The sequence below is a fragment of the Alligator sinensis genome, unplaced genomic scaffold, assembly GCF_000455745.1.
Source record: "Alligator sinensis unplaced genomic scaffold, ASM45574v1 scaffold469_1, whole genome shotgun sequence".
Classification (NCBI taxonomy): domain Eukaryota; kingdom Metazoa; phylum Chordata; order Crocodylia; family Alligatoridae; genus Alligator; species Alligator sinensis.
The window spans coordinates 3,654,480-3,676,929 of NW_005841934.1; the positions used below are offsets into that span (position 1 = coordinate 3,654,480).

Consider the following 22,450-nt stretch of genomic DNA (forward strand, 5'->3'; position numbering starts at 1 on the left):
CCGAGGAAACCGCGAGCTGCACGCCCAGGGGCTAGCAAAGGCAGAGCGTGAAGGCAGCCTCTGTCCGCCGTGACAGCCTGAACCTGCTGGGCCACAGAAGGGCTTTGCCGCGCCGTCCACCAGACAGGAGAAACATCGGGCGTTGCTCAAGCTCTCTCCTGGCGCAGCGCAGCGCAGCGCTTGCAGGAGCTGGCGGGCGCGGCGCTGAGCGTGGAGGAAGGGAGGCAACCGGTCGGGGAAGCTACGTGAGGTCCGTTCCCTTCCTCTGCCAGCTGCCGCGTTTGTCTGCTCCCCTCTGCCTTCCCTGCGACAGCGTTTGCCTCTAGCATCCGTTCCTCCCGTTTCTCCGCGGAAATGAGCGCGATGCTCACGGTCTACGCGAGACCAGCAGGAAGTTTATGGTGGGGTCTGGGAGGATTTTAAATGAGGCTGGTGGCTTTGCCAAGCAGCACCAGGAGAACATTCTGCGTATTGGGTCCGTTGCAGAAGGAAAGCTTGAGGATGCTTGTACCTGAAATGATTACTGTCTAGAAGGTAATGGTGGCCAAGCAGAGGGGAGAGGAAGAGTCCAGATTAGTCCGGAGGTACAGAACTATAAGGGTCTTGAAGATTGCTACAAGAATTTGGACATGAAAAGCAAGTCAAAGTTGGGGAGCAGAGAAGGGAAGAGTAGGAGTTTGGCTTTGGTCAAGGTAACTTTTTGGAGATCAACCTCCATTGCCATGCCACACGTCAAACGTTCTGGGAGCCTCCGTCTCCGTCTCCACAGCTTCTGCCAGTCCCTTTTGGCCAAAAGAAGTGTAGAGTGATAAGTGATCCAGGTGTTGTTGGAGGCACGGGTGGAACTTTGAGATTGGATGGCAGGAGGAAATTTGGGGGCCGAGAAGTGAACTCCAGCTCAGAGATGATAGTGGAAGCAATATGAGATGGTGAGGCCACTTGTGGAGAGTGTGCCTGCAGGGATACCTGCCAAAAAGGCAGCAGAGGGAAGGAAGAGCATCCACCAGGAAGACAAGTTAAAGGTACTCCCAGTGGGGCGGATGGAGAATCAGGACAGGACGCTGTCATCAGTTCCCAACAAGAACTGAGAGCTCGAGTAGGCAGGTGTTACCTGTCACTGCAGTATCCAATGCCACAGAGGGGTCCAGAAGACAAAGATGGAGGAGAGTTGGTAGAGTATAGCCAGGAGACCCCATGGAGAGTAATTCTGCTGGCAAGACTGGATCCACGGTGGAGCTGGAGAAGAATTTAAGTAGTGGTTGTGGACTGTTTGCTCTGGCACTGGCTGAAAAAGGAGCCAGGACTCAGCAATGTAGGATGGAAGTGAGCAAAGCTAACTTGGATGGTAAGAAAGCCAGGCAAGACCAAAGAGGCTGAGAAGGTGGGAGGCACACAGGCATAGCTGCAGGACCGGGAGAAGGAGAGAGATGCCTGTTAGTAACGGGGAAGGAGGAGCATGTGGGAAGTGGAAGCCATTGTTGTCATCTTCCCCCAAGAATGCAAGTGGCTTTTTTTTTTTTTAAAGCAAAGTGAAGTCCCCAGAGTGTTAGAAACCCCAAGAGCTGCTGCAAGTGTCTGGATCTGTTTGTGTCTTGATTTGAGATGGCTCGGAGAGGTGTGAACCCCCATCCATCTCAGTGGAGCATTGGCTTTGAAACCTGATGCCCTACTAATGGGCCTGTTCCAAGTGACTAAAACATGCCCCTTTGTTCTGGGTTTGCCTGTGGAGTTGTTACACTTGTGCATACTGATGGTTGCACAGGCAGATGTCACTGCCCCTCACCTCTTCCACATCCCCAGCCCCCATACTATGTGAGGCCTTTACTCTGTGTGCATATCCCTGAAAACATTTGGTGTGTTGGGAATTTGCTGTGCATGAAGGTTGTACATGAGCCATGATTTCAACGTAGTTTGTCCTCCTTCACTGTACGAGTGTGGCTAGCCGTCCTGACCCGTGATACCTATCTGTGTATGGGGTCCTTTGGGATGTGCCAGGTGAAATGGGTCTGTGCTCCAGGCTCTGGAAGCATTTCTTTAAAGCATGACCATTTTCCTTAACAGACTGCCTCGGGGTGGTCCTCAGCTGCTCCAGACTGTATCTTCTTCCAGGTTGAAATTGTGTGTTTGAGGTCGGAGTTAGTGGGTGAAGTTGAGGCCAGACTTGATGATAATGGCCCTGTCTGGCCTTGCCCTCTGGCTGTAAGGAGACCAGAGAGAGCTCATGGACAGTATCAGTTTGCTTGGACGTTTCCAAACCAGAACCCAGCATTGGTTCAGGAATACCCAATCGAGAGGTCTTTGTTTTCAGAGCACAAAGTACATACCCAGCAAGAAAGGAAGCCTAGCTACCTGGATCCCAAGCCTGCTTCCCAGACACAGCAGTGTTTTCCAGCCGCCTTCTCTGCAGCTTCACATGGGGAAGCCTCAGGACTCTCCTGCTGTGCCAAGGTGGGTTGCTGATGGCACTCAGCCACCCAACATCAGTGCCTGCTATGTGAATGATTCTTCAAAGTGGTGACCTGGTGGATTTGGATTTGGACCTGATAACCAGTGGAGGAGGAGACACTTGTCTACAGCAGCTTGACTGAATTGCCTTTTCATGGCTGTTTCCACAGCGCCCCTGTCAGTGGTGCAGCGAGGGGATGTTGCTTACCGACAGTTGTCACTTAAAATACTTCCTTTTCCGTTGGGCAAAGCAAGGCCCTGCCATGGCTTAAGTGTTCTCATTGCTGTTAAATGTCACTCCTTCTCCGTTTTAGAGGGAAACAAATGCTATGCTGCATTTGGATGTGATGTATATTATATGTGGTCAAGAAATGATAAGGCATGCTCTAGGCATGAAGAGCAGGATTCAGAAGGCTGCTGATGCAATTAGCTTCTCCAACTGGAGGAGGCTTTAGTTTGCTAAAACGACTACAGTACCTCAGATTAAGTCTACTCCGGACTGCTCTGTGGTACCTATCCAGTGCTTGTAAATCAGGTAACAAATGGGGTGGGAGAAAGCAACGAGATGATATAGCTGAGATTTTCTGTGTTCCAAAGTCACGATTCCCACAGCAGCTGTGATGTGCCACCTCACGCACACATACCAGCGCCTTGAAGTCACCTGCATAAACAGAAATGCAGGATGCCCCACATCCACAAGCGGGGATTCCTGTGGGAAGTGTAACTTTCTAAAGGTTTGCTAAAACTCAGCCACAGCATTGCAGTCAAGTTTCTCTGTATCTAACACAGACCCTCTGGAGACCTAACAAACTAGGTTAGATGCAAATGGGATTGTTTCAGCACAGAGAGACCTGTAACTCGAGGATGGACAGGCATGTGCTGTCTGATGACCCTGTGTAATTCTTAGCGTGGTGTGGTGGTTAGCGACTTGAGCAGAAGACTTGCTAGCCAAGTGAGTGAGGTCAAGCTGACACCTTTGCAGAACAGCAGTGTAAATCTTCGGGGTATCTGAGCTAGGTGGAACCACCACCAGCACTTGTACACATTATGTTAATTTTTACTGAGATTGTCAAGTAAATAGACTCACTGCTGTTGTATTTTCCTCTTCAGATAGAAGGCCTAGCCCAGGCGTAAGCCCTACTGTGCCTGTGTCCATCGGACCCCAGTCAAGGAGGCGTGCTAAGACCTGCCTTCCAGAGTCAGTGTCCTGGGATGTTACACAGGTTCAGAGGAGAGCCCCACATTTGTCCTTGCTCATTCTCAGCCTCTCCTGAAGAGGCAAGATTTCCTGGATTCTCCTCCCAGCTCCTCCACTGACTTGCTGAGACTCTGGACAAGTTTTCCTATGCGTGGAGTGGGATCCTAGCTACATCCCTGAGCAAGCCATACTGTAGAGACGACGCAGCTATTTCCCAGATGATAAAACATCTTTGGGAATAAAGGTTCTGGCAAGGGCTCTTACAGGTGGTGCAGTAAGTCCTCTCCCTCGGAGTATCCCGACCCCTCTAGTGAGGTGTATGTCATTTTGGCAGATGCAGGAGTTGCAGCTGATCCAGGGTGGACTTATACCTCATAGAATTTTAGTTTTTATTAGGGCCATTAGGCCAGTACCTTGCTGACTGTGTGAGTGTCTGTGTGACTTTGACAAGGCCTCTGTTACAGTTTTTCAAGCACAGGAATAAAAATCTGTTTTTCCCCCCCTTAGGAGACGGAAGTCAGATGACTTCAAAAGAGCGCTAAGGTGTGGTGGAGAACAAAGAAGCTGCAGTTGCTTTCCTGTTCGTTAGTTGGACAGGGCATTAAGATGTCCGTGGACATGAACAGCCAGGGCTCTGACAGCAATGAAGAGGATTATGACCCAAACTGTGAGGAGGAGGAAGAGGATGAGGATCCTGGGGATATTGAGGATTATTATGTTGGGGTCGCTAGTGACGTGGAGCAGCAGGGAGCGGATGCCTTTGACCCAGAGGAATATCAGTTCACCTGCCTGACTTACAGGGAGTCGGAGAGCACTCTGAACGAGCGAATGGCTAGCTTGGCCTCCACGTTAAAGGTGAGGAAAGGTTTCTGCCTTCAGAGGGGTGCAAATGGGGCTACATGGCTAAGCAGGCAGACATTACAGTCTGAAGTCAGAGCAGTGAAAGACCATTACCTCCCTGAGCTGTTGTGGATGGTTGGCAGTTCCCAACTGATGCTGAGGGCTTACCAGTCCTTGTGTGCTGATTCTGGTCCAGGGGTGAGTGAGAAACTGCTTACCCAAACCTCTGTTCCCTGTAATGTTTTGGAGTTGAGCAGCATGAGCAAACTCTCTAATGCTAAACCTGCCTAAAGAGGGCAAGGAGAAGAGAATCAAAGGGTGGGGCGTGCAGTTGAATGTGCATACAGCTGCACCAGTGTTTGTTTAGAAACTGCCTGTCAGAAAGTACTTTAGTCAGTCCCCGCACAAAACCCTGCCACATTGGTTCTGAGGGAATCATCACAGACTTTCACAAAAATGGATTTCATCTTATACCCAGCACTCCCCTCCCCTGTCATCACACTCGCCAACCATTTGTCTGCACAGGGTGAGCTCCCCAAATCTTGCAGTACTGATTGATTGCTCACTAGAGGAGGTTTCCATGCCTTTAGGTTGGTGTTGAGTGCTCTAAAGAGATGATGTGATCAGCCCCTGTTTTGCAGCTGGGAATATAGTGCATATCAGCAGTGAGGCAAGTGACTTCCAGTGTGCTGCAGCCACAGTAGAGAGTGGCTGGGCCAGATGAGGTGGAAGGCAGGCCAGGGTGGCAACTTAGAGACTAACTGGTTCAGAGAGGCATGCACTGAGCTGACTGGGTCTCCAAGGTGCACCACTGCCCTGTTTTCTGCCTGACTGTAGACAAACATAGCTACCTACCTCTCTGGTCAAAGAAGAGGGGAGAGAAGAGTCTGGTATTTGAGATTTCCAGGCTTTAGCCAGGCTAAAGCAATCGGCAAGGCTGTCCTATGGCAGCTCTCACCACACTTGGCTCTGCCAGGGACCCTGGGTCACTAGAATCTGGGCAGATGTAGTTGTGGTCCATACAAGCCACCTAACCTTGCTAGATGGCTGATTTTCAGTCCCTGCCACCTGAGACTGGAATTAGACTGGCAGCTTGGAGATGAGAGGGAGCCTCGGAAGGATCCAGGTCCCTTGAATTGTCTCTCTCTGGGCCAGAAAGTCTGTGTTGTGATATCGATAGCGTGCGGGTCCAGAGGCAGCGGAGTGCTTTCCACTATGTCAGTCTTGCTGCCCTCAGTGCCCACGGACTCTCTCTTAGTGATGTGGTTGTGCCTGGAATAGTCTCATTTCACCTCTGGGCCCACTCTCCCTACAGATCTGGGTACTGGAGGACAATAGACAGAAGCAGATATGGGGGGTGTTGGCTGGCCCCGGGATCTGAACCTCAACCCCTCAGCACCAAGTGATTCAGTAAATATGTATAAAGGGGCTGTTCTGCTCCATGTCAGGTGGCTCCTTGTGTCAGCAGAGTCAGGTGAATGAGAGTGCTGTTTGCTCTTCAATCTGGAGACTCTGAAGCTGGTCTCTTAACTTCAGTCTAGGTTCACACCATTTGTTTTCCTGGGTTAACTTCCCATCTGGAAGGTCCATCTATTTGCAGCATGAGGCATACTGGATTTGTCCTTAGAAACCTTTGTGGCTCTCTCCTCCTTCACAAAGCCCTCTGTATCTTACAGCTTGTAGCCTGGCTTGGTCTAGCTGTTGCTGAACCTAGCCAGAGGCATCCAAACACATTTCCTTTTAGTTGTCCGACTTTGGTCCACTTGACACTTGATAAAAGGCCTGTATGCTCCGTTTATGATGGCAGCAAGTCATGTGGCTTTTGGGTTGTAGCAAATGTCACTTGTCCACCACACACTTAGCTGTGTGCACCACTAGAGGGGCAGAGCTGTACACTATAGACTAGCCTTTGGACATGTGAATGGAGTCTACAGCGTTCAGTGATGATCAGCTACTTTGGGTTGAGTGAATCATAGGAGCTACCAGTCTCCCTTCGAGAGACTCCAGGTTTGCTAATGATTATGCATTGAGTGCTGGCTATGAGCACGTGGCTTGTAGGGCCTCTTAGAGACCATGATGTGTTGGTGCCATCCAAGCAGGTAGAATTCTTTCAAATCTTCTGTTTCTGTGGACAAGTAGCACTAAGCTGGCAGCGTTAATAGTGGTGACCTCGCTGGGGCAGTCGGAAACATACAGTGGATTGTTCAGTCTTTGTGGGATCTTCATCAGTGATGCATTGTTCAGATAGATTGGTAGTGCGCACGTGACATCAGATGCCTCTCATCTGTGGCACAATTTTTATCCTTTCCTGGGAAAAGAGAGGTTGTCACAACCTAGCATTGCAAGGAGTGCTGGGGACTCTGGGGACTCGTTCTTGACTCATGAATGTTAGCGTGTAATTTGCAAGGCTGAATTCTTCCCTGGGCCCAGCACAGGGGAGAGGGGTATGTTTTCCAGTCTTGTGATTGCTGCAGTGCCAAGAGCTGCATTGGTATCAACAGCCTATGCAATAAATAGCATGACTGAGCCCATCTGTGCTTGGCATCTTGCATGTGCAGAAACATCCAAGAATCCTGTAGCCATGAAGAAGCAGATTTGTTTCCTGGAGTGTCCTTGGGTCTTGGTGATTATAATATTCCTGTGTGGTGGTGTTAGGGGTCTCATACATAAAACCTGCTAAATCCAGAGAGCTCCGGCTTGCCTTTGGGACAGAGAAACAGTTGCCTATTATTTGGGATTTTAAAGATCCCTCACTGATTTCGAGATCCCTAGTCTGGGTGCTCTCATGGTGCCTTTAAGAGTCTCATTTTTAAGCAAAACCGGTGTTGAACCCTGATATGCTTCTGGCTTCGCCAGTGTAGGAGGCTAGCCTGATTTGATGTGTAATAGCCAAAAGTTATGCAGACGTCTGGGCATAAAATAGTGCTAACTGCTGCTGCAACCAGGACCACAGTACTGGCAAGTGGATCACAACTTGGCAGAGTTCATAGTATTTTCAAGATACTTTATAAGACTGGCTTTGTTGCCAGAGCTTAGCTCATTGTTTGTAGAGAGAAGTAGAGGCCAAGGCTTTGTGGATTTTTCCCCCTTTTTTTAGAAGGAACTCTCACAGGCATCTCTTTCTGTTGACAGGCAGTGAATTACCTTGAAAATGGAGCAGGATTGCTTTTAAGAATGATCGCCTGCTGGGTCTTTTTAAGTGACTTTCTGGGAAATCGCATATGAACAAATTGTTTCTGGAAATTGTCTCGAATAATGGTTTGCTTCCCTTCATGAGTCTTTTAGTCACAGCATTATTGTATGGTTTGTGGAAAGCATCTTTGGCCAGTGCAGGGAACAGCCAGACAGCTCAGTGACTCTTCCACAAGCAGTTCTCCATATTCAGCACATTAATAAGCAACTTTCAAATCACACGGGTTTCCACGTGCCAGATCTCGCTGTTGTATCCAAGCGGAATTTTGAAGCGGCTCAGACCTTAACTCGGTCGGGGCACGCAGATCTGTCTTCATGCCGAGCTCCATGCTTCGACATCCAGCCTGCAGTCTGTCCCGTGGCACCAGGCCCAGCCAAAACCTCTAAGTCCTGGTGCAGCACTCCTGCCTGTCGCTGTTTCTGTCCTCCAGGTACGCCACAGCCATGCCGTCATCTGCCAGTACGAGGCAATGGGTTTTGCTTATGTGCTGAACTGGGTTGGGGCAAGGGATGTTCGTGTTATGCAGACCCTGGGAGTTTAGCTTTCAGTATCTGCTCAAAGAAACTGCTCTGAGCTGAAGTGAAACTCCTTCAACCATTACCTCCAAATGCAGCATACCAGAAAGCCAGGAGAGGACCTTTGTCTGCCCAGATGACGGGGTTGGTAGGAAAGCCCAGGCCTGGCTTATGGACCCATTTTGTGAGGTTATTTGAGGAAAGAGAGAGGATTTCCCATCAGTTCCTTGCTGTTCAGGGCTGTGGCCACTTTCAGTTTGACTCAAAGATAAGCTACGTGTGTGGGCTAACAGTGTCCCACTCCTTCCCTCTCCTTTCAGGATCATGTATATAGTAATGCTTGTATCCCTATGGCTCTGCTGTGAGCAGTTTCAGCGTGCAGCTGTTGATGAGTTTGGTGGTGGCAGGAGGTGGAGGGATGAAACTGCTCTTTGAACATGTCTAAATCTTGATGCGAGTCTGGAGTTTCACATTGCAAGCTTACAGCTGGCCCAGATGAATGTAGAAGCTGCACAAAGCAGCTAAAACATGCGGTCAAGCTCTCGTGCTGCGGCTGGCAAATGCAAAGCAGCTGTAAAGGGCTGTCCTGCATGCCGTGAAATGCTGTTCCTCACATGAGCCATTCCTTCTCTTCCGTTCAGCTGGTACAAAACAGAAAGGTCTCCTTGCGAGGTGGTGCCTGAAGGCAGTGCAGGGTTAGTCACAGCAAAGTCATCTTGGACACTGCCCCGTCAGCTGCTGACGCCCGCTCGGTAGCGTGGACGTAGGCTTGCTGCACTTAGATGGCAAGATGAGCACCCCTCTGCCTCCCCATGTTTCCCTCATGTCCCGCGAGGTCGGAGAAGATCTGTCTCGCGGGGAGGAGGCCCGAGAGCTGCACTTCCTGCGGCATGAGAAGCCCTGGGCTGTGTCACTAGGAGTGTTGGTGCCACGTGCGGGGGCAGCTCAGCACCTTGGGTGTCTTGCTGCACAGCAGCTTTCTCGTGCAAGAAGAGTAACCCAGGTCAGCTCTGTGGGCAGAGGCAGCCTGCCTTCTGCTTTCTGTCCTCTTCCCTTTCCTCCAGACCTGGAGTCTGTTGAATCCCTTATCCTATGGCCTGTTTGAATGGTGTCTTGCTTGGAGTTTGTTTTCCTGGGCTTCGGAAAGCCCTGGGCAGGTCGCCCCAGTTTGAGAACTGCAGCACTCCAGGCTTTGCTTAACCAGGGTTCTTCTGATCCTATGCTGGAAGCTGAAAATGATGCCGCGTTTGGGAGAGCAGGTAGTTCAAGGCTAGCGCAAGAAGATTAAGTGCAGAGAAGGCGTTAAGATTTCACCCCTGATCCCCTTTCCTGAGCGCGCAGCACATGAGGCTGTGGACTGGAAGTGTTTGCAAGACTTGCTTAGTAACACATGGCGTGTTTATCAGTCCTGAGCTGCACTCTGCCTCGTAAATATGTTTCTAATCTCGTGGCCTGACGTCAGGTGTCTGCATGCCTGTGGGCAAGTGACAGGGTGTAGATTAAAACCCTGTGATTTAGAAATAGCCATGCCCTGCTGCCTGTCAGGACTGCTCTGTGCTAGCGAGTCAGCCCTGCCTGAATTGGAATCGTCTTTCCCTTGCCTCCAAAGGAGACGGTAGTCAGGCAGGGAAGGCTGAAATGTCAAATTAATTCTAAGCAGAACTGTCTTGGGGGGTGGCTCCCTTTGTGCTTTGCTAGGCAAGAAGTGCATCTGCTGATCTTTTTTGGAAAAGGTTGTTTGCTTGGTTTTACCTTGGGGAGGGCTGTGATTGTTCTGGGTTCCACTTTCAGACTCTTTAGAGAGCCGGCAGACTGGGGTGACTGCTGCTGCAGTCTTGGGGATGGGGATATTGGAGCCCCATGGGTGTCAACTCTTGTGATTTTTTTTTTTTTTTACTGCAAGCCTTGCAGACTCCTGTTAAAGCCCCAGCCCTGAGTGATACGACTGCAGAAGAAAAGTTGCTTTCCTCTTCCTAAAAAGCAAGTTTGTAGTTTGTCCTGATTCGCAGAAAGAAGTTGGACAGTGTGGTTCCTGAAGGCAGTTAAGGAGGACTTCATGTTAGGCAGCCTGGTGTTTGGTTTAGTGCTTGATGTGGGCCACACTAAAGCGCTCTGTTTTCTGCCAGGAGTGTCAGGGCCTGAGCTAAGTACTGGTAGTTATTCATCAAGCAATTTAGGCAGCCTAAGAAGAGCTTGTGACTGGGCCAGTTGTTGTCTTCTTTTGGTGGCTCGGCCTTCCCTATTTGTCCAGTTCTCCCAGGAAACCTGCAGCAAAAACAGGGATATGAGACTTGGTTTCCCCAGCAAAAAAATTATTCCAGGTCTCTCTTGCAAATCAGAAGTAAGCCCCACAGGCATTTATTTCCCTTTGCAGGTCATCTTCTACTCAGGACTCTTCATTCTGGTTCAGGAACAAAAGTCAAGCATGTCTGCAAAATACTTGCCTGCCCAGCTGGGCTCTGACCTTGGGATTTGCTCCTTCCTGCTGTAGCTTGGGGAGGGGCAGGGAGGGGGAGTCCAACTTGGCCTCATCTATTCTGCCCTTCATTGCTCACGAGCCAGGCTTCGGGCAGTGGCTCTGGAAGCCCTGGGGCTGCTGTTTATTTGACTCCAGACATAAATTACTTTTACTTTTCTGTGATGGGGGGAAGGAAAAACCAGAGTCCCAGTCTCTGGAGGTCAGGTTGTGGCATTGGCAGGGGTGGTTCTCAGGGTGATTGGGTTACTTAGGCTGCCATAAAACCCCGGGTGAGGTGGAGGCCAGTGAAGAAGACTATCTTCCCTGCTCCATGAAGCGAATCCCACCACCACCAGCAGCTGAGTTCAGGCCTTTGTGTTTCATTCTTTCTTCCACTCTTCCTTCACTGCCTGCAAGGTTTGCTCTGTCCTGTGGCCAGAGACTTCCCAGCAGAACTTGGTTTACCAGGATGTTTATCAGCCTGACCGAAGGGAATACAAGACCCTCTTCCAGCTTTTAGGAGTTGGATTCCTGGAAGAGAGAGAATTCCTGTCCCAGAGGGGACTTGGCACTTGATGGGGACAAGGCTGCAGCTGCTCAGATGTGATGGCCAGTACAGAGGAAAGAGCTCAGGAATGGTTCAGTTGTTAACGCTTTCAGCTGCTTGGAGGAGCGGAGTCCCGGGATAGAGCACATGAAAGAGTTTCCAGCAGTCACCTCGGCAGCCCCTGGCCACCGCAGCACACAGCTGCGTGGGGCGGGCATGCTGGCCAGTTTATCTGCGTGTGCAGGATTTGCACAGATTCACAGAAGTTTAGGGCTGGAAGGGACCTCATAAGATCATCAGGTCCAGCCCCACTGCTCTGGGCAGGAAAGACTGCTGGGGTCAAATAACCCCAACAAGGTCCGCATCCAGTCTCCTTTTGAAGATCTCCAGGGTAGGTGCCCGCACCACCGTGCTGGGAGTCTCTTTCAGAGTCTGGTCGCACAAGCTGTGAAAAAGTTTTTCCTTACACCCAGTCTGAAGCCTCCTTCTAGCAGTTCATAACCGTTGGTCCTGGCTTTCCCCTGGGGTGCTTTGGTGAATTGTTGTTTACCTGGTCTCTGATGCTCTCCTCTGACATATTTGTAAGCTGCCACCAAATCCCCCCAAAGTCTTCTCTTTTCTAGGTTGAACGGTCCCATATCTGTCAGCCTTTCCTCATATGGCTTGCTCTTCAGGCCTGTAATCATACGTGTGGCTCTCCTCTGGACTCCCTCAAGCTTCTCCACGTCCTTGTTGAAGTGCAGCACCCAAAACTGGACACAGTACTCCAGCTGCAACCTCACCAAAGCCGAGCAGAGCGGGAGAATAACTTCCTTAGTTTTGCTGGAGATGCATCGGTTGATGCATGCCAGCATATTGTTTGCTCTGCTAACTGTAGCATCACACTGGTGGCTCATACTCATTTTATGCCCCATGTCCCTTTCAGATGTGGTGCTAGCTAGTGTGGCACCACCAAGCCGGTAAGTTTGTTGTGGGTTTTTCCTCCCCGGGTGGAGCACTTTACATTTCTCAGTGTTGAACAGCATCTGATTCTGGTTCTCCCATTTAAATAATCTGTCTAGGTCTGTCTGGATCATCAACCTATCTTGATGGGTGGCTACACTTCACCAAAGCTTAGTGTCATGGGTGGACTTTGCCAGTGTGTTTCAGTCCCACATCCAGATCGTTGATGTAGATGTTGAAAAGCACCGGTCCAAGTACCGAACCCTGGGAGACCCCACTGACAACTTCTGCCAGGTCAACGCAGATCTGTCTGTTAGTACTTTGGCTCTGACCCCACAGCCAGTTTCCCACCCATCTGACTGTTGAATTGTTGAGCCCATAGTCTCCTAGTTTTACCCTGAGAGTCTCATGGGACACCAAGTCAGAGGCCTTCCTAAAGTCCAAGTACATGATGTCAGCCTCATCTCCCTTATCCAGGTGGTGAGTAACCTGTTCGTAGGAGGAGATGAGGTTAGTCAGACATGACCTACCCGTGACAAAACCATGCTGGCTGTCTCAGCTTAGATCAGAGCTCACTCAGTTTGGTCTGGGCCCAGAGCTGCTGATCAGGGTGGAGGTGGAGGGATGCGGGGAATGGAGTGGGGGTCTTCCAGCCAGGCTCCACTCAGGTCATCTCTTTACAGACAGGCATTAACCAGCTTATCCAGAGGTAACAAGCCTAAGTATGGGAAGTCATACAGAGCTGTTTGAGCCAGTTCATTTGCAGGCAGAAACTTTATGGTTAAGTTGAAAATCCCTAGGTGCATCCCCTGTGGCATGGTCCACAGGAGCACGGTGTTTCAATGCCCTGCCCGAGGCCACCATACTTGCCAGGGGTCTTGGCAGATCTTTCGTGAGCCCTGGCAAAGAGCAGTAGCTCTTCCACAGTTGCTTCTCTTGGTTGTTGTTGCTTCTGAGACTGCTGACATGTCTGTTAAGAGGAGGCTTTTCTGCCCCCTTCCCCCTGCAGCACATGCACTGATCTGGGGCTGAGTTGCCTGCGTCTGCAAGTTGTAGAGCACTCGGTGTGTAATGCTGCCGACTGCCTGTTCTCAGGAATCTGGTAATGGCCTACGTGCCCGGGATGCCAGCCAGGGGGCTGGCCTGGTGGAGTGAGGGGTGCTGGGCTGCATGCACTGCTCCTCCTGCTGCTTTCCAGGTCAGCAGGTCCTACCTGCTTAGTGCAGATTCTTGGCTGCTGCAGCGCTGTGCATGCTCAGCATCACTTGGGAACAAATGCATCTGTTCTCATTAATGTGGGTGGGTTTGTGGAGAAGCTTTGGCCAAGCCATGGGGATTGCTATGATGAGCACAGAGCTGTCCAGCATTCTCCTGAATCCCTGCTGTGCAGTGCTGCCCTTGCAGCGGGTCCTTCCACCCAGCCTGGCTTGGCGCTGCCTTCCAAAGCGCTGGGGCTGCAGCTGTTGGCGCAGAGTGCAGTGCGAGGGGCCATGGCCTGACCACCAGAACTCCCGATGCAACCCCCTGTGGAGCTGTGGTCCCTCAAGGAGCTCATGTGCCTGTGGCAGCTGCCTCCTTCCCTGGCCCCACTGTTGAGGCACACCCTGGTGCACATGGTTCTGCTGACAGGAGTCTTCTGGCTGGGGGAGCTGGCGTGACCCCAGCAGATGGCAGGAGCTGTGTGGACTGAGGGAGGTCTTTTCACGGCGCCAGCTGCTGGGCCTCCGTTGGTGGAGCTCTTGTGCAGACAGGGACTCAGTCTGTGTGTCTGCAGCAGGGAAATCATAGAAGTTGCCACTTCCTCCAGGAATAGAAGACACCAGGCATGCACTTCAGGGGATAGGTTGTGCTGTCCCTAATGGCTTGTGTGTCGCAGCAAGGTGGGAGCCTGGTTTTTGAGAAGTCTCCCCAGATTCTGGAGCCAAAGAGGGTGGAATGAGAGGCATGTACCAGGGCTGGGACACATGGCAAGGGAGACGCAGCATCTTGTTTCCAGGGGCCTGCTTGTCTGAGGCACAGAAGGGCCTCAGCTTCCCTGGTGTTAGAGCCTGGGGGGGCTACTGGTAAGTGCGGGCAGAGGAGCGCTCTCAGAACATGCCTCACTTACATGTTGTTTCTCTCTCCAGGTGTCTCATGCAGTTGCAAAGCTTGTGCTAGTCAACTTCCACTGGCAGATCTCGGAGATCCTGGAAAGGTAAGCGCATGTCTCCATGCTAGTGTCTGGCACCCAGCCTTTGCAAGGGGTGCCCAGGCTTTGCAAATGGGGTTGTGCTAGTTGGCTTTCCACAGATGTCTACGCAAGAGTGTGGCTGGCCAGCTCAGTGCTGTGCCCAGGAAGAGGAGGAGCAGGCTTCGTTTGGCTCCCATAACTCTCCCGTGCCTGCCTAGCCAGTGTATGCAGAGGGGAGGAAAGGGTTGGCATTGGGCCCGGAGGCTCCTGCCCTGTGCAGGGCCTGTCAAAGCGCTGCACGTGGGCTCTGCTGTCTGCTTTGAACCTGGTTGTGGAGAGAGCTGCAAGGGGGAGGGGGTGTTGTTTTTAGGCTGGCCACCATTAAGTTTCCCTGGTAACTGGTGTATAGCTGCCTCGGGTGACAAAGCCTGCTTTCCACGCTCCATATCTGGCCTCTGGGGAGGCGGATGCTCTGTCTAGCTGCCCTTATGGCAGCCTAGTGCTCTTCTGCCCATAACTGGGGAAAGTTGGGGAAGGATCTTTATTTTCCAAGCCTGGGCACTACAATGTGCCCCTCACTTGGGCTGGTTCTCAAGCTAACTGGCAAGCTCCTGTCTTTCTTAGCTGTTCCTTGGGGGTCAGGAGCAAGCACTTGCAAGTCCATGTGTGAGCAGAAATGCCTCGCTGCAGGTGCAAAGCTCCCTCCTTGCCCCATTTTTTTCTCTGGACAGTAGGGGAGTTTTGGGAAGTTGTGCTGCCCAGAAGGCAGCCATTGCAGTTAGCAGGAAACCTCCTTTGCAGGCAGGTTAAACATGGTGGGTAATTTGCGGATTGCTGCTTCCCCTAGAGGGCAGGCCGTGCAGTATGTGTGGGTATCCATCAGGGAGGTTTCGGACTCTCCCTGCAGAGCTGCCATAAGTCAGGCCAGGGCTGCTCATCAGTAGAGGCAAAGTGGTTCCAGGACAGAGGCTGAGGTCAGCTAATTCTCCTTTCCAGGCACAAGTCCAATTCAGCCCAGTTGCTAGTGGAGGCACGAGTTCAGCCCACCTCATCCAAACACGTAAGTATGCTGGTTGCTCTGGTCTGCCTTTGGCAGTGATTGCCCCAGTCGTGTGCCGTGGCTCTCTGCCCGACTTGCCCCCACTAGCCCTTCAGCAGAGTTGGATCTGCCACCTCAATCAAGAGCCTCCAAGTGCTTCAAAGGGCTGTGGGGTCTGACTGTGTTCCTGCCCCAGGGACAGTCTCCATTAAACAGGTGGTGAGGTTAAGACCTCGAGTCCTGGGTTTGTCCCTGTTCTGTGTATGCATCCTGGGTGCCTTGTGCTGGTCACCAGTGTTTCCTTGCCCCTTCTGTCAGTGTGCATCCTCCCTGCTGGCTGGCTGAGGGGGTAGCTCTGCAGGCAGGGGCTTTCTCTTCCCTGGCTCAGGCAGCACCTCCCATGTTGGAGGCTTTAGGGGAGGCCACTGTGGCATGTTAAATGTCTCCACACAACAGAGCGTGGCTGGGAGGGGCTTTGCTTTCCCCTGGCTGTGCCAGGCTGCACTTTGGTCCTGTGGGGCACTAACATGAGGCACGGTTCCCAGCTGGCCTTCTTGTGTCCCCTTTGAAAAGCTCAAAGCTCTGCAGAGCACTTTGATGAAGCACACGTAACACGGAGTGGTGCAGCAGGTCTTGGCTCCAGGATACGTAGGTTCCACCCCAGGTTGCAGGTGTCCCATGCCAGCAGATGAAGGCTACTGATGCTGCCTTGGGATGCTCAAGGCTGACCAGAGAACTTGTCTAGGATGGCAGTAATGAGAGGAAAGTTTTCTCAGTGTTCAAGGGTGAAATGGTGCTGAGAGCTTGGTCCGTGCTCCTCTGTTCAGTGCTTCCTTGCCAGAGGGAGACCCAGAGCATTGCTCCTACCCAGAGCATTGCTCCCTGGATCAGTGGGATTGGGGTGCCGGTGACAAATGGACCAAGCTCTGCCAAGAGGCATCCACTTTAAATTTTGTGGGCAGGGAACTCTTTCCCTTCCCTCTGTGACCAGTGGCATGTGCCCTGGCCCACAGCCTCGCTTGCCTTTTATCCCCTGGATTTGTCATTACGTAGGACAATTGGCATCAGGTTGGGTTGTGGAGGATCAAGGCTTCTAGCACTGGCCATGCTAGTGGGGAGATGGAAGGGAGCAGAGTGCTTCCCGGATAAAAGGGACAGGCCAGGACACAAACCCAATATCGGCACAAACGTGCCACATGTGGGGGAGCAGCTCAGTGCAAACGTCCCTGTGATGCAAACATACCAGGGAAAAGTGGAGCAGCTCTGGCTGGGATGCAAAGAAAGCATGTGATGCCCTGATACCAAGGGCCCCAAAGGAGAGCCACTCAGCAAGGTGGCATGCATCTTCTCCAGCCAGTGCCAACCGATGCCAAGAGCATGTGAGCTAGGCACGCATCAGCCTGTGTCCAGGGAAGCTCTAGTTCAGGCTCTGAGCCATGGTGCCAAAGGGGGCAGGCCCACTGTGGCAGGGTGAAGAACACCCAGGGCAGCTGCATGGCCGCGTTGACTTGCATCTCTGTTCCAGGCAATGGTACATTCCTCCCACCACTGTGCAGTGTGCATGCAGTTTGTGCGCAAGGAGAACTTGCTGTCTCTGGCCTGTCAGCATCAGTTCTGCCGCAGCTGCTGGGAGCAACACTGTACAGTGCTTGTCAAGGATGGCGTCGGAGTTGGTGAGTGCAAGGCAGGCACTGCTGTGGGGCTGCGCTGGGGTGTGGGCCCCTGGGAGCTGGGTAGTTCCATTGCTGCAATAACGCCTTGTTAGGGGGACAGCCAAGCAGGGAAGCATCTGTGTGGAAAACCAGTCTGTGCCTCAGGTGTTTAAACTGGCTACTGGTTTGGCCTGACCCCAGGATTGCAAGGATGTCCAAGACCTTGGCTTGGTCCCTGCAGGGTGCTGCTACCTCCAAACAAATCACTAGGTGGGTTTTTTCTGCTCACGGCCCCGGGACCCCAGTCACTGGCTTATGCTTGAAGCCTCAGCACCCTGGTGTTCTAAGGCTGCCCATCTTCATAATGAGCCCTTGAGACCTGGAGGTCTCATGGCCTCTGGGTGCTCACACGTGCTCCCTTTGCATCAGTGGAAGCCTTTCGTCACTAGTGCTGGCGTGAATGGCCTAGGTTCTCCTGCCCTGTCATTCACAGTGGCAACTTGGAGCGGCTGCGGTAGGGGTGTGACATCCCTGAGCGGTGGTTGGCCATGCTGTGTCACCTTCCAGCAACAGGAGCCAGGCTCCAGCTCTTCAGCAGCCTGGTAGATGCAGGGGGTGTCTCCTTTGTCGGAATTGTGAACAGACGGTCCTCGGGCGCTGAGCTGAGAGCAGCCCCCTGCGGGCAACAGCTTACAGCACATATTGCCCAGTGCCACAGCTGCCCTTTGTCATTGAGCAGGGGTCTCCTGCATGGCCCAGGACTGCCCGCTCCGAACACCAGAGGACTTCGTGTTCCCATTGCTGCCTAGCGAGGAGCTTAAAGACAAGTACAGGCGCTACCTCTTCAGGGACTATGTGGAGGTGCGTGTGCCAGGCTGGGGGAGTCTTGCTGGGCCCTCCTGGGAGCAGAGCTTGTAGGGCCCAGTCTTCAGAAGTGACCACCTGCTTTGGGGGACCTCAGTTTTTGGACCCCAAGATGAAGTGTCTTTCATGAGAGTGAGTCAGATGTTGAGCCACCTGCCTTAAAGTGGGACCCTGTGATCTGCCTGCAGCTGGGCACCCCAGCCATGGTGGTCTGGGCACCTGACGTCCTTCACGATCCCTCACTGGAGCTCAGTGGCTGGAAGTGTGAGCAGTGGCAGTATGGAGCTTGCTGTCAGAGCACTGTGGTGATTTGCCAGATGTAGGCTTGCTGTGAGGACAGTCCAGGGGCTCTTCTGTGGGCTTGAAGCTTAGGGCTGAGGACAAAAACGTCCTGCAGCAGTACCTGAGATGCCTGTGGGTGGGCAGCCAGGGCAGCAATGCGTGCTCTCCATTGCATGGCATCCTCTGCTCACACCACTACTCTGCAAGCTCAGAGTGAGGTTTCTCAAGTGAGATCTTGCAGGAGGGCTCAGGACCTTGGGAGGGAGCAGCCAGGTGAGGGATGTCCTTTCCCAGTGATGGCAAGACCCTGAGGGGAGGGGGAGGGAGACCAGCTCTCCCAGGTTGAGAGCAGAGGATGTGCCACGGGGCAGTGGGACATACGGCCTGGAGTTAGCCCTCTTGGTCTCTAGGCAGTACAGCCATAGGAGCCTGAGCTCCCTCTTCATGAGTGAACTAGTGTGGTTTCCCTCCGTGGCAACTGAGCACCCTTCTGAGGCAGGAGGGCATGTGTCTGCCCCAGTGAGGCCCCCTCTGGCACAGCATTCCCTCCCTTCTTGCCCCACATGCTAACCAAGCCCTGGTGTACTTGCAGAGCCATTACCAGCTGCAGCTGTGTCCCGGTGCCGACTGCCCCATGGTCATCCAAGTGCAGGAGCCCAAAGCCCGGCGAGTGCAGTGCAACCGATGCAACGAGGTCTTCTGGTAAGGAGAAGAGTGCCCTAGGGCTGTGAGGGAAGTGCATGGAGGTGGGACCTGTGGTCTGAGAACCGGGTGCCTGTGGCCAGAGCTAAAACCTGATGGGGCACCTGGGATGGTAAAGCCTTGCTCCAGTGAGAGGGTGATGCTTGTTCTTCAAGCAGGCAGCCAGCTGCATTTATGCTCCCTGGTGGAGAAGGAGCTCAGTTTCCACTGCCCTGCAGAGGAAAGATGTGGTAGAAAGCTTCAGGAGCAGGCTCCCCTCCGAGGAGCTGGGTCGGGTTATCCTATCAGTGAACACAGAGCCCAGCTTCTGTAGTGTTTGGTTATGGGTCCAGATGCTGGGCTTCTTGCCGTGACTGCCACCTTGGCCCCAAGGACAGACTTGCTGCTTGGCTATTAATGCAATGCCTTAGTGTTAATGAGAAATGAGAATTTCTTTCTCTCTTTCTCTCAAGCTTCAAGTGTCGGCAGATGTACCATGCCCCTACAGACTGCGCCACCATCCGGAAGTGGCTCACCAAGTGTGCGGACGACTCTGAAACTGCCAACTATATCAGTGCTCACACTAAAGATGTAAGGCGGGTACCTGGCTTCCCACCTGGATAGAGGGGGCAGCAGCTCTGAGCATGCTTGGGATCCTAGGCAGTTTGGCAATGGTGCTATCAAATCCACTCCCTGGGGCTGGTGGTGCAGGGATGCCAATGCCCTGCTGTCTCTGGCCCAGCTCCTCGCTAGTGCTGAGGGCTGATCACAGAAGTGTTCCCTCTGCGTTGACTCCCTTGTACCCAGCCCTGCAAGATGAGGCATTGTTACTACTGCAGTTGGCATTGCCCCAGTGTAAAAAGTTGTAGACAGATTATGCAGATCTCTCAAGCCAGAATAGCTTTGTCCGGTTGGTGGAGAATTACCCCTGGAAAAATCAGGGGGCAGGGATAGAATTCAGCTGATAGATGAAACCCAAACTGGTGGAACAACCGTCATGAGGTAACAGTTTTCCCACAGCAAACAGGCTGGCGCTAGGTGCAAAGTGCAGTAATAGCCTCCCACACTGGGTGGGGGCCACCCTGGGACAGCTGCCCTTGTCCTGGTGTAACATATGTCTGTGCATAGGACAGATATAGATTACACTGCAGGGCGGGTTTGTCTGTTCAGGCCCTGAGACTGAAGCAGACATCAGGCTGCAGCCAGACGTATTGCAGAAAGGCAGCATGTGGCTGGCTCAAGGACTTGTCCCTGTGAGCAGATGGAGCATGTTAGGAAAAGGGCAGAATGCCCTGGTGCAGGGAGGATAGAACGCACTTCGTGATGCATGGTCCTGTCCTGTCCTGTCCATGGCTGCATCTGGTTTGGGCTGTTGCACCTTGGAGTTGAGAGTGGGGGGCTCGTTCAGCAGAAGGGTTTGTAGACGAAAGGTGCTGACTTCTTTTGGGCATCTCTTCCAGCAGTAGATCTGCTCAGGCCAGCGGAGTCCTTTGTGGCAACACAAGCCAAGGGTGACAATAGTGGAAGAAATTATGCCAGCACATCCGCTGAATGGCCATGGAACCAGGGCACTTGTGTGCAGCAGTGCACAGTCAAGCAGGCGTGAGATGTTTTTACCCTTGGTCACTGCTGGTAGAAGCAGATGGTCCTGCAGCCTGAGCCATGGTGCAAATGCTGCATTTCTGCATACATGGGTGTAGGCACTAATTCTGAGTAGCCCAGGAGTGGCAGGTCTACGTTCTGGTCTGAGGGACATGCTAAGACTACTGGCCTTGTGCACTGGGAATGTTTATCCAGAGCCACAGTTGTGATGTGCTGAGCTGTACATCCCCTTCCTCCTGCTGGAACATGGAGCTGTCCAGCATAGCGTGCGTGCGATTAGGGTGCAGGAATCACGGTTGTGTTCTCAGGATGGTACATAACAGTCGGCTCTAACACACACTTCTGTTTCTCCAGTGTCCCAAGTGCAATATCTGTATTGAAAAGAATGGAGGCTGCAATCACATGGTGAGCAGTTCCCTGATCACTCCAGATGTTCCTTATCCTAGCTGAAACCCTCATGTCCTCTTGCCAGTTGCTAATGCTGCCTCTTTCCTTCTCTTTTAGCAATGCTCCAAGTGCAAGCACGGTAAGTTGCAGCATCTGGAATCCGCTCTGTGCTCCTTTCTGGAGGAGGAGGCAGGGTTCTCTCCTCTCTGCCTGACTCTCCAGTACAGCACTTCTCCTGGTGAAGGATGATGGGGTTGCTCTGTGATAGAGGCCTCTTGTCTCACTTGCTGTGTTCTCAGTTGGTTTCAGACTCTGGTGTTTAAGTTCCGTCTCCTTGAAATGCCTACACATCAGACGTCTCCATCTCCCTCTGTCATGATGATAACAGGCACTGGTGTCTGAAAGCTTTCTGGGTAAACAGATTATGGGCCACCAGCTGACATGCGCTGCTTCTGCCGTGGGACTGCAAGGTGTTAAGTCAGAGCAAGCAGCTAGGGTTACAGAGACAGACACACCAGGCCACATCCACCCCACCCCATCCGTGCAGCAGCAGCCTGTCTGTCCTAGGTCTTGAGTGCAGACTTGCAGTGCCGGGGATGCATAGTCATGCAGCCCTGTGTCGCAGAAGAGCTCATGCCATCACAGAATGGCTTCTGGGGGATGCCAGAGCCTGGTCACCCTGGAAAAATGACTTGGGGGCTCCTACACTGCAATTTTGCTTTCAGCTACTAGATGCTGGGAACAACTGCTACACAAACCCTATCGCAGAAGATCTTTAAAATCTCCTGCCCCAGGTCACTTCCTTTGCACTGGCAGTGACTTTTGGGGTGTGGTGGAGAACGAGCTCAGGTACAGCAGCGCCTGGCATTTGAGCATACTGGCTGGCACTCTGCAAAGAGCAGATTTTAGCCCAGCTGAGCAGGAAGGAGAACCTGTCAGGGCTGCCAGAGCAGCAGGCAATGTCCATCTGTCCTCCTTCCCAGAACAGCACTACAGTGTCTCATGCCTAAAGCCAGGAAGCTACATTTTGTGGGCTTCTGAGTTGCTCTGCGTGTCCTTTTCAATTCTCACCTGTCTCTGCATTTCAGTGGCTTCTGGTCTGAAGCCTTTTAAGCCACTAGAGAGGGCTAGGTCTGGTGGTAGCTGCTGCAGTCGGAGGTGAGCATGCACCCTCTGCGTAGAGTTGTGCACTGTGGGATCAGATTAGGATTATCCATGTTGGCAGACTGGTGGCACCTGGAAACCTGCAGCTTGCTTGCAAGTAAAGCTTTCCCTGTGGTCCATGGTTTTGCCAGCATAGCCATGCCAGTGAGGGGTTGGGCAGGTTGTTCACTGGAGTTGTGCCAGCAAAACCTCTGGCATGAGTGGGTACAGCTTGTCCCTGGGGGGCTCAGCCACTAGCAGCAGCCCTGTAGTGTGGGCTGAGCTGAAGGCTGCAGCCATCCTTGTTTTTAGTGAGGAGGTGCAGCCTGTGGACATGGCTAGTCCCAGTGTCCAGTGCTCCATACTGACCCAAGCCATGTCCCAGTGGCACTTGCAGGATGCAGTAGTCTCTGCAAGCTGGAATTCCCCATTCAAGGACAAAGGTTTGCACAGTGCTGACCCCTGACACCCCCCCCCCCCCCCCCCCCCCCC

At 52.5% G+C, this 22,450-nt stretch overlaps 2 protein-coding genes across 7 annotated transcripts in view; one reads left to right on the plus strand and one right to left on the minus strand.

The window, feature by feature from the left end:
- The window catches only part of SLC25A20 (solute carrier family 25 member 20), a 13,374-nt gene extending 12,911 nt beyond the window's left edge, over positions 1–463 (minus strand). The window contains exon 1 of the mRNA XM_025199044.1: positions 372–463. Coding sequence (XP_025054829.1) covers positions 372–463 — 92 coding nt within the window. The remainder of the gene's footprint in view (positions 1–371) is intronic.
- The window catches only part of ARIH2 (ariadne RBR E3 ubiquitin protein ligase 2), a 29,213-nt gene continuing 6,769 nt past the window's right edge, over positions 7–22,450 (plus strand). Inside the window, exons 1-11 of one of the 6 annotated variants that reach the window (XM_014517999.2) lie at positions 7–2,448; positions 3,556–3,917; positions 4,151–4,498; positions 14,265–14,332; positions 15,305–15,368; positions 16,873–17,020; positions 17,739–17,860; positions 18,738–18,847; positions 19,300–19,417; positions 20,783–20,833; positions 20,933–20,954. In XM_014517999.2, coding sequence (XP_014373485.1) covers positions 4,250–4,498; positions 14,265–14,332; positions 15,305–15,368; positions 16,873–17,020; positions 17,739–17,860; positions 18,738–18,847; positions 19,300–19,417; positions 20,783–20,833; positions 20,933–20,954 — 952 coding nt within the window. In that variant the 5' untranslated portion in view covers positions 7–2,448; positions 3,556–3,917; positions 4,151–4,249. Of the gene's footprint in view, positions 2,449–2,480; positions 4,499–14,264; positions 14,333–15,304; positions 15,369–16,872; positions 17,021–17,738; positions 17,861–18,737; positions 18,848–19,299; positions 19,418–20,782; positions 20,834–20,932; positions 20,955–22,450 lie in introns of those variants that run through there. The other 5 variants (XM_025198981.1, XM_025198980.1, XM_025198982.1 and 2 more) reach the window with 5 other exon arrangements.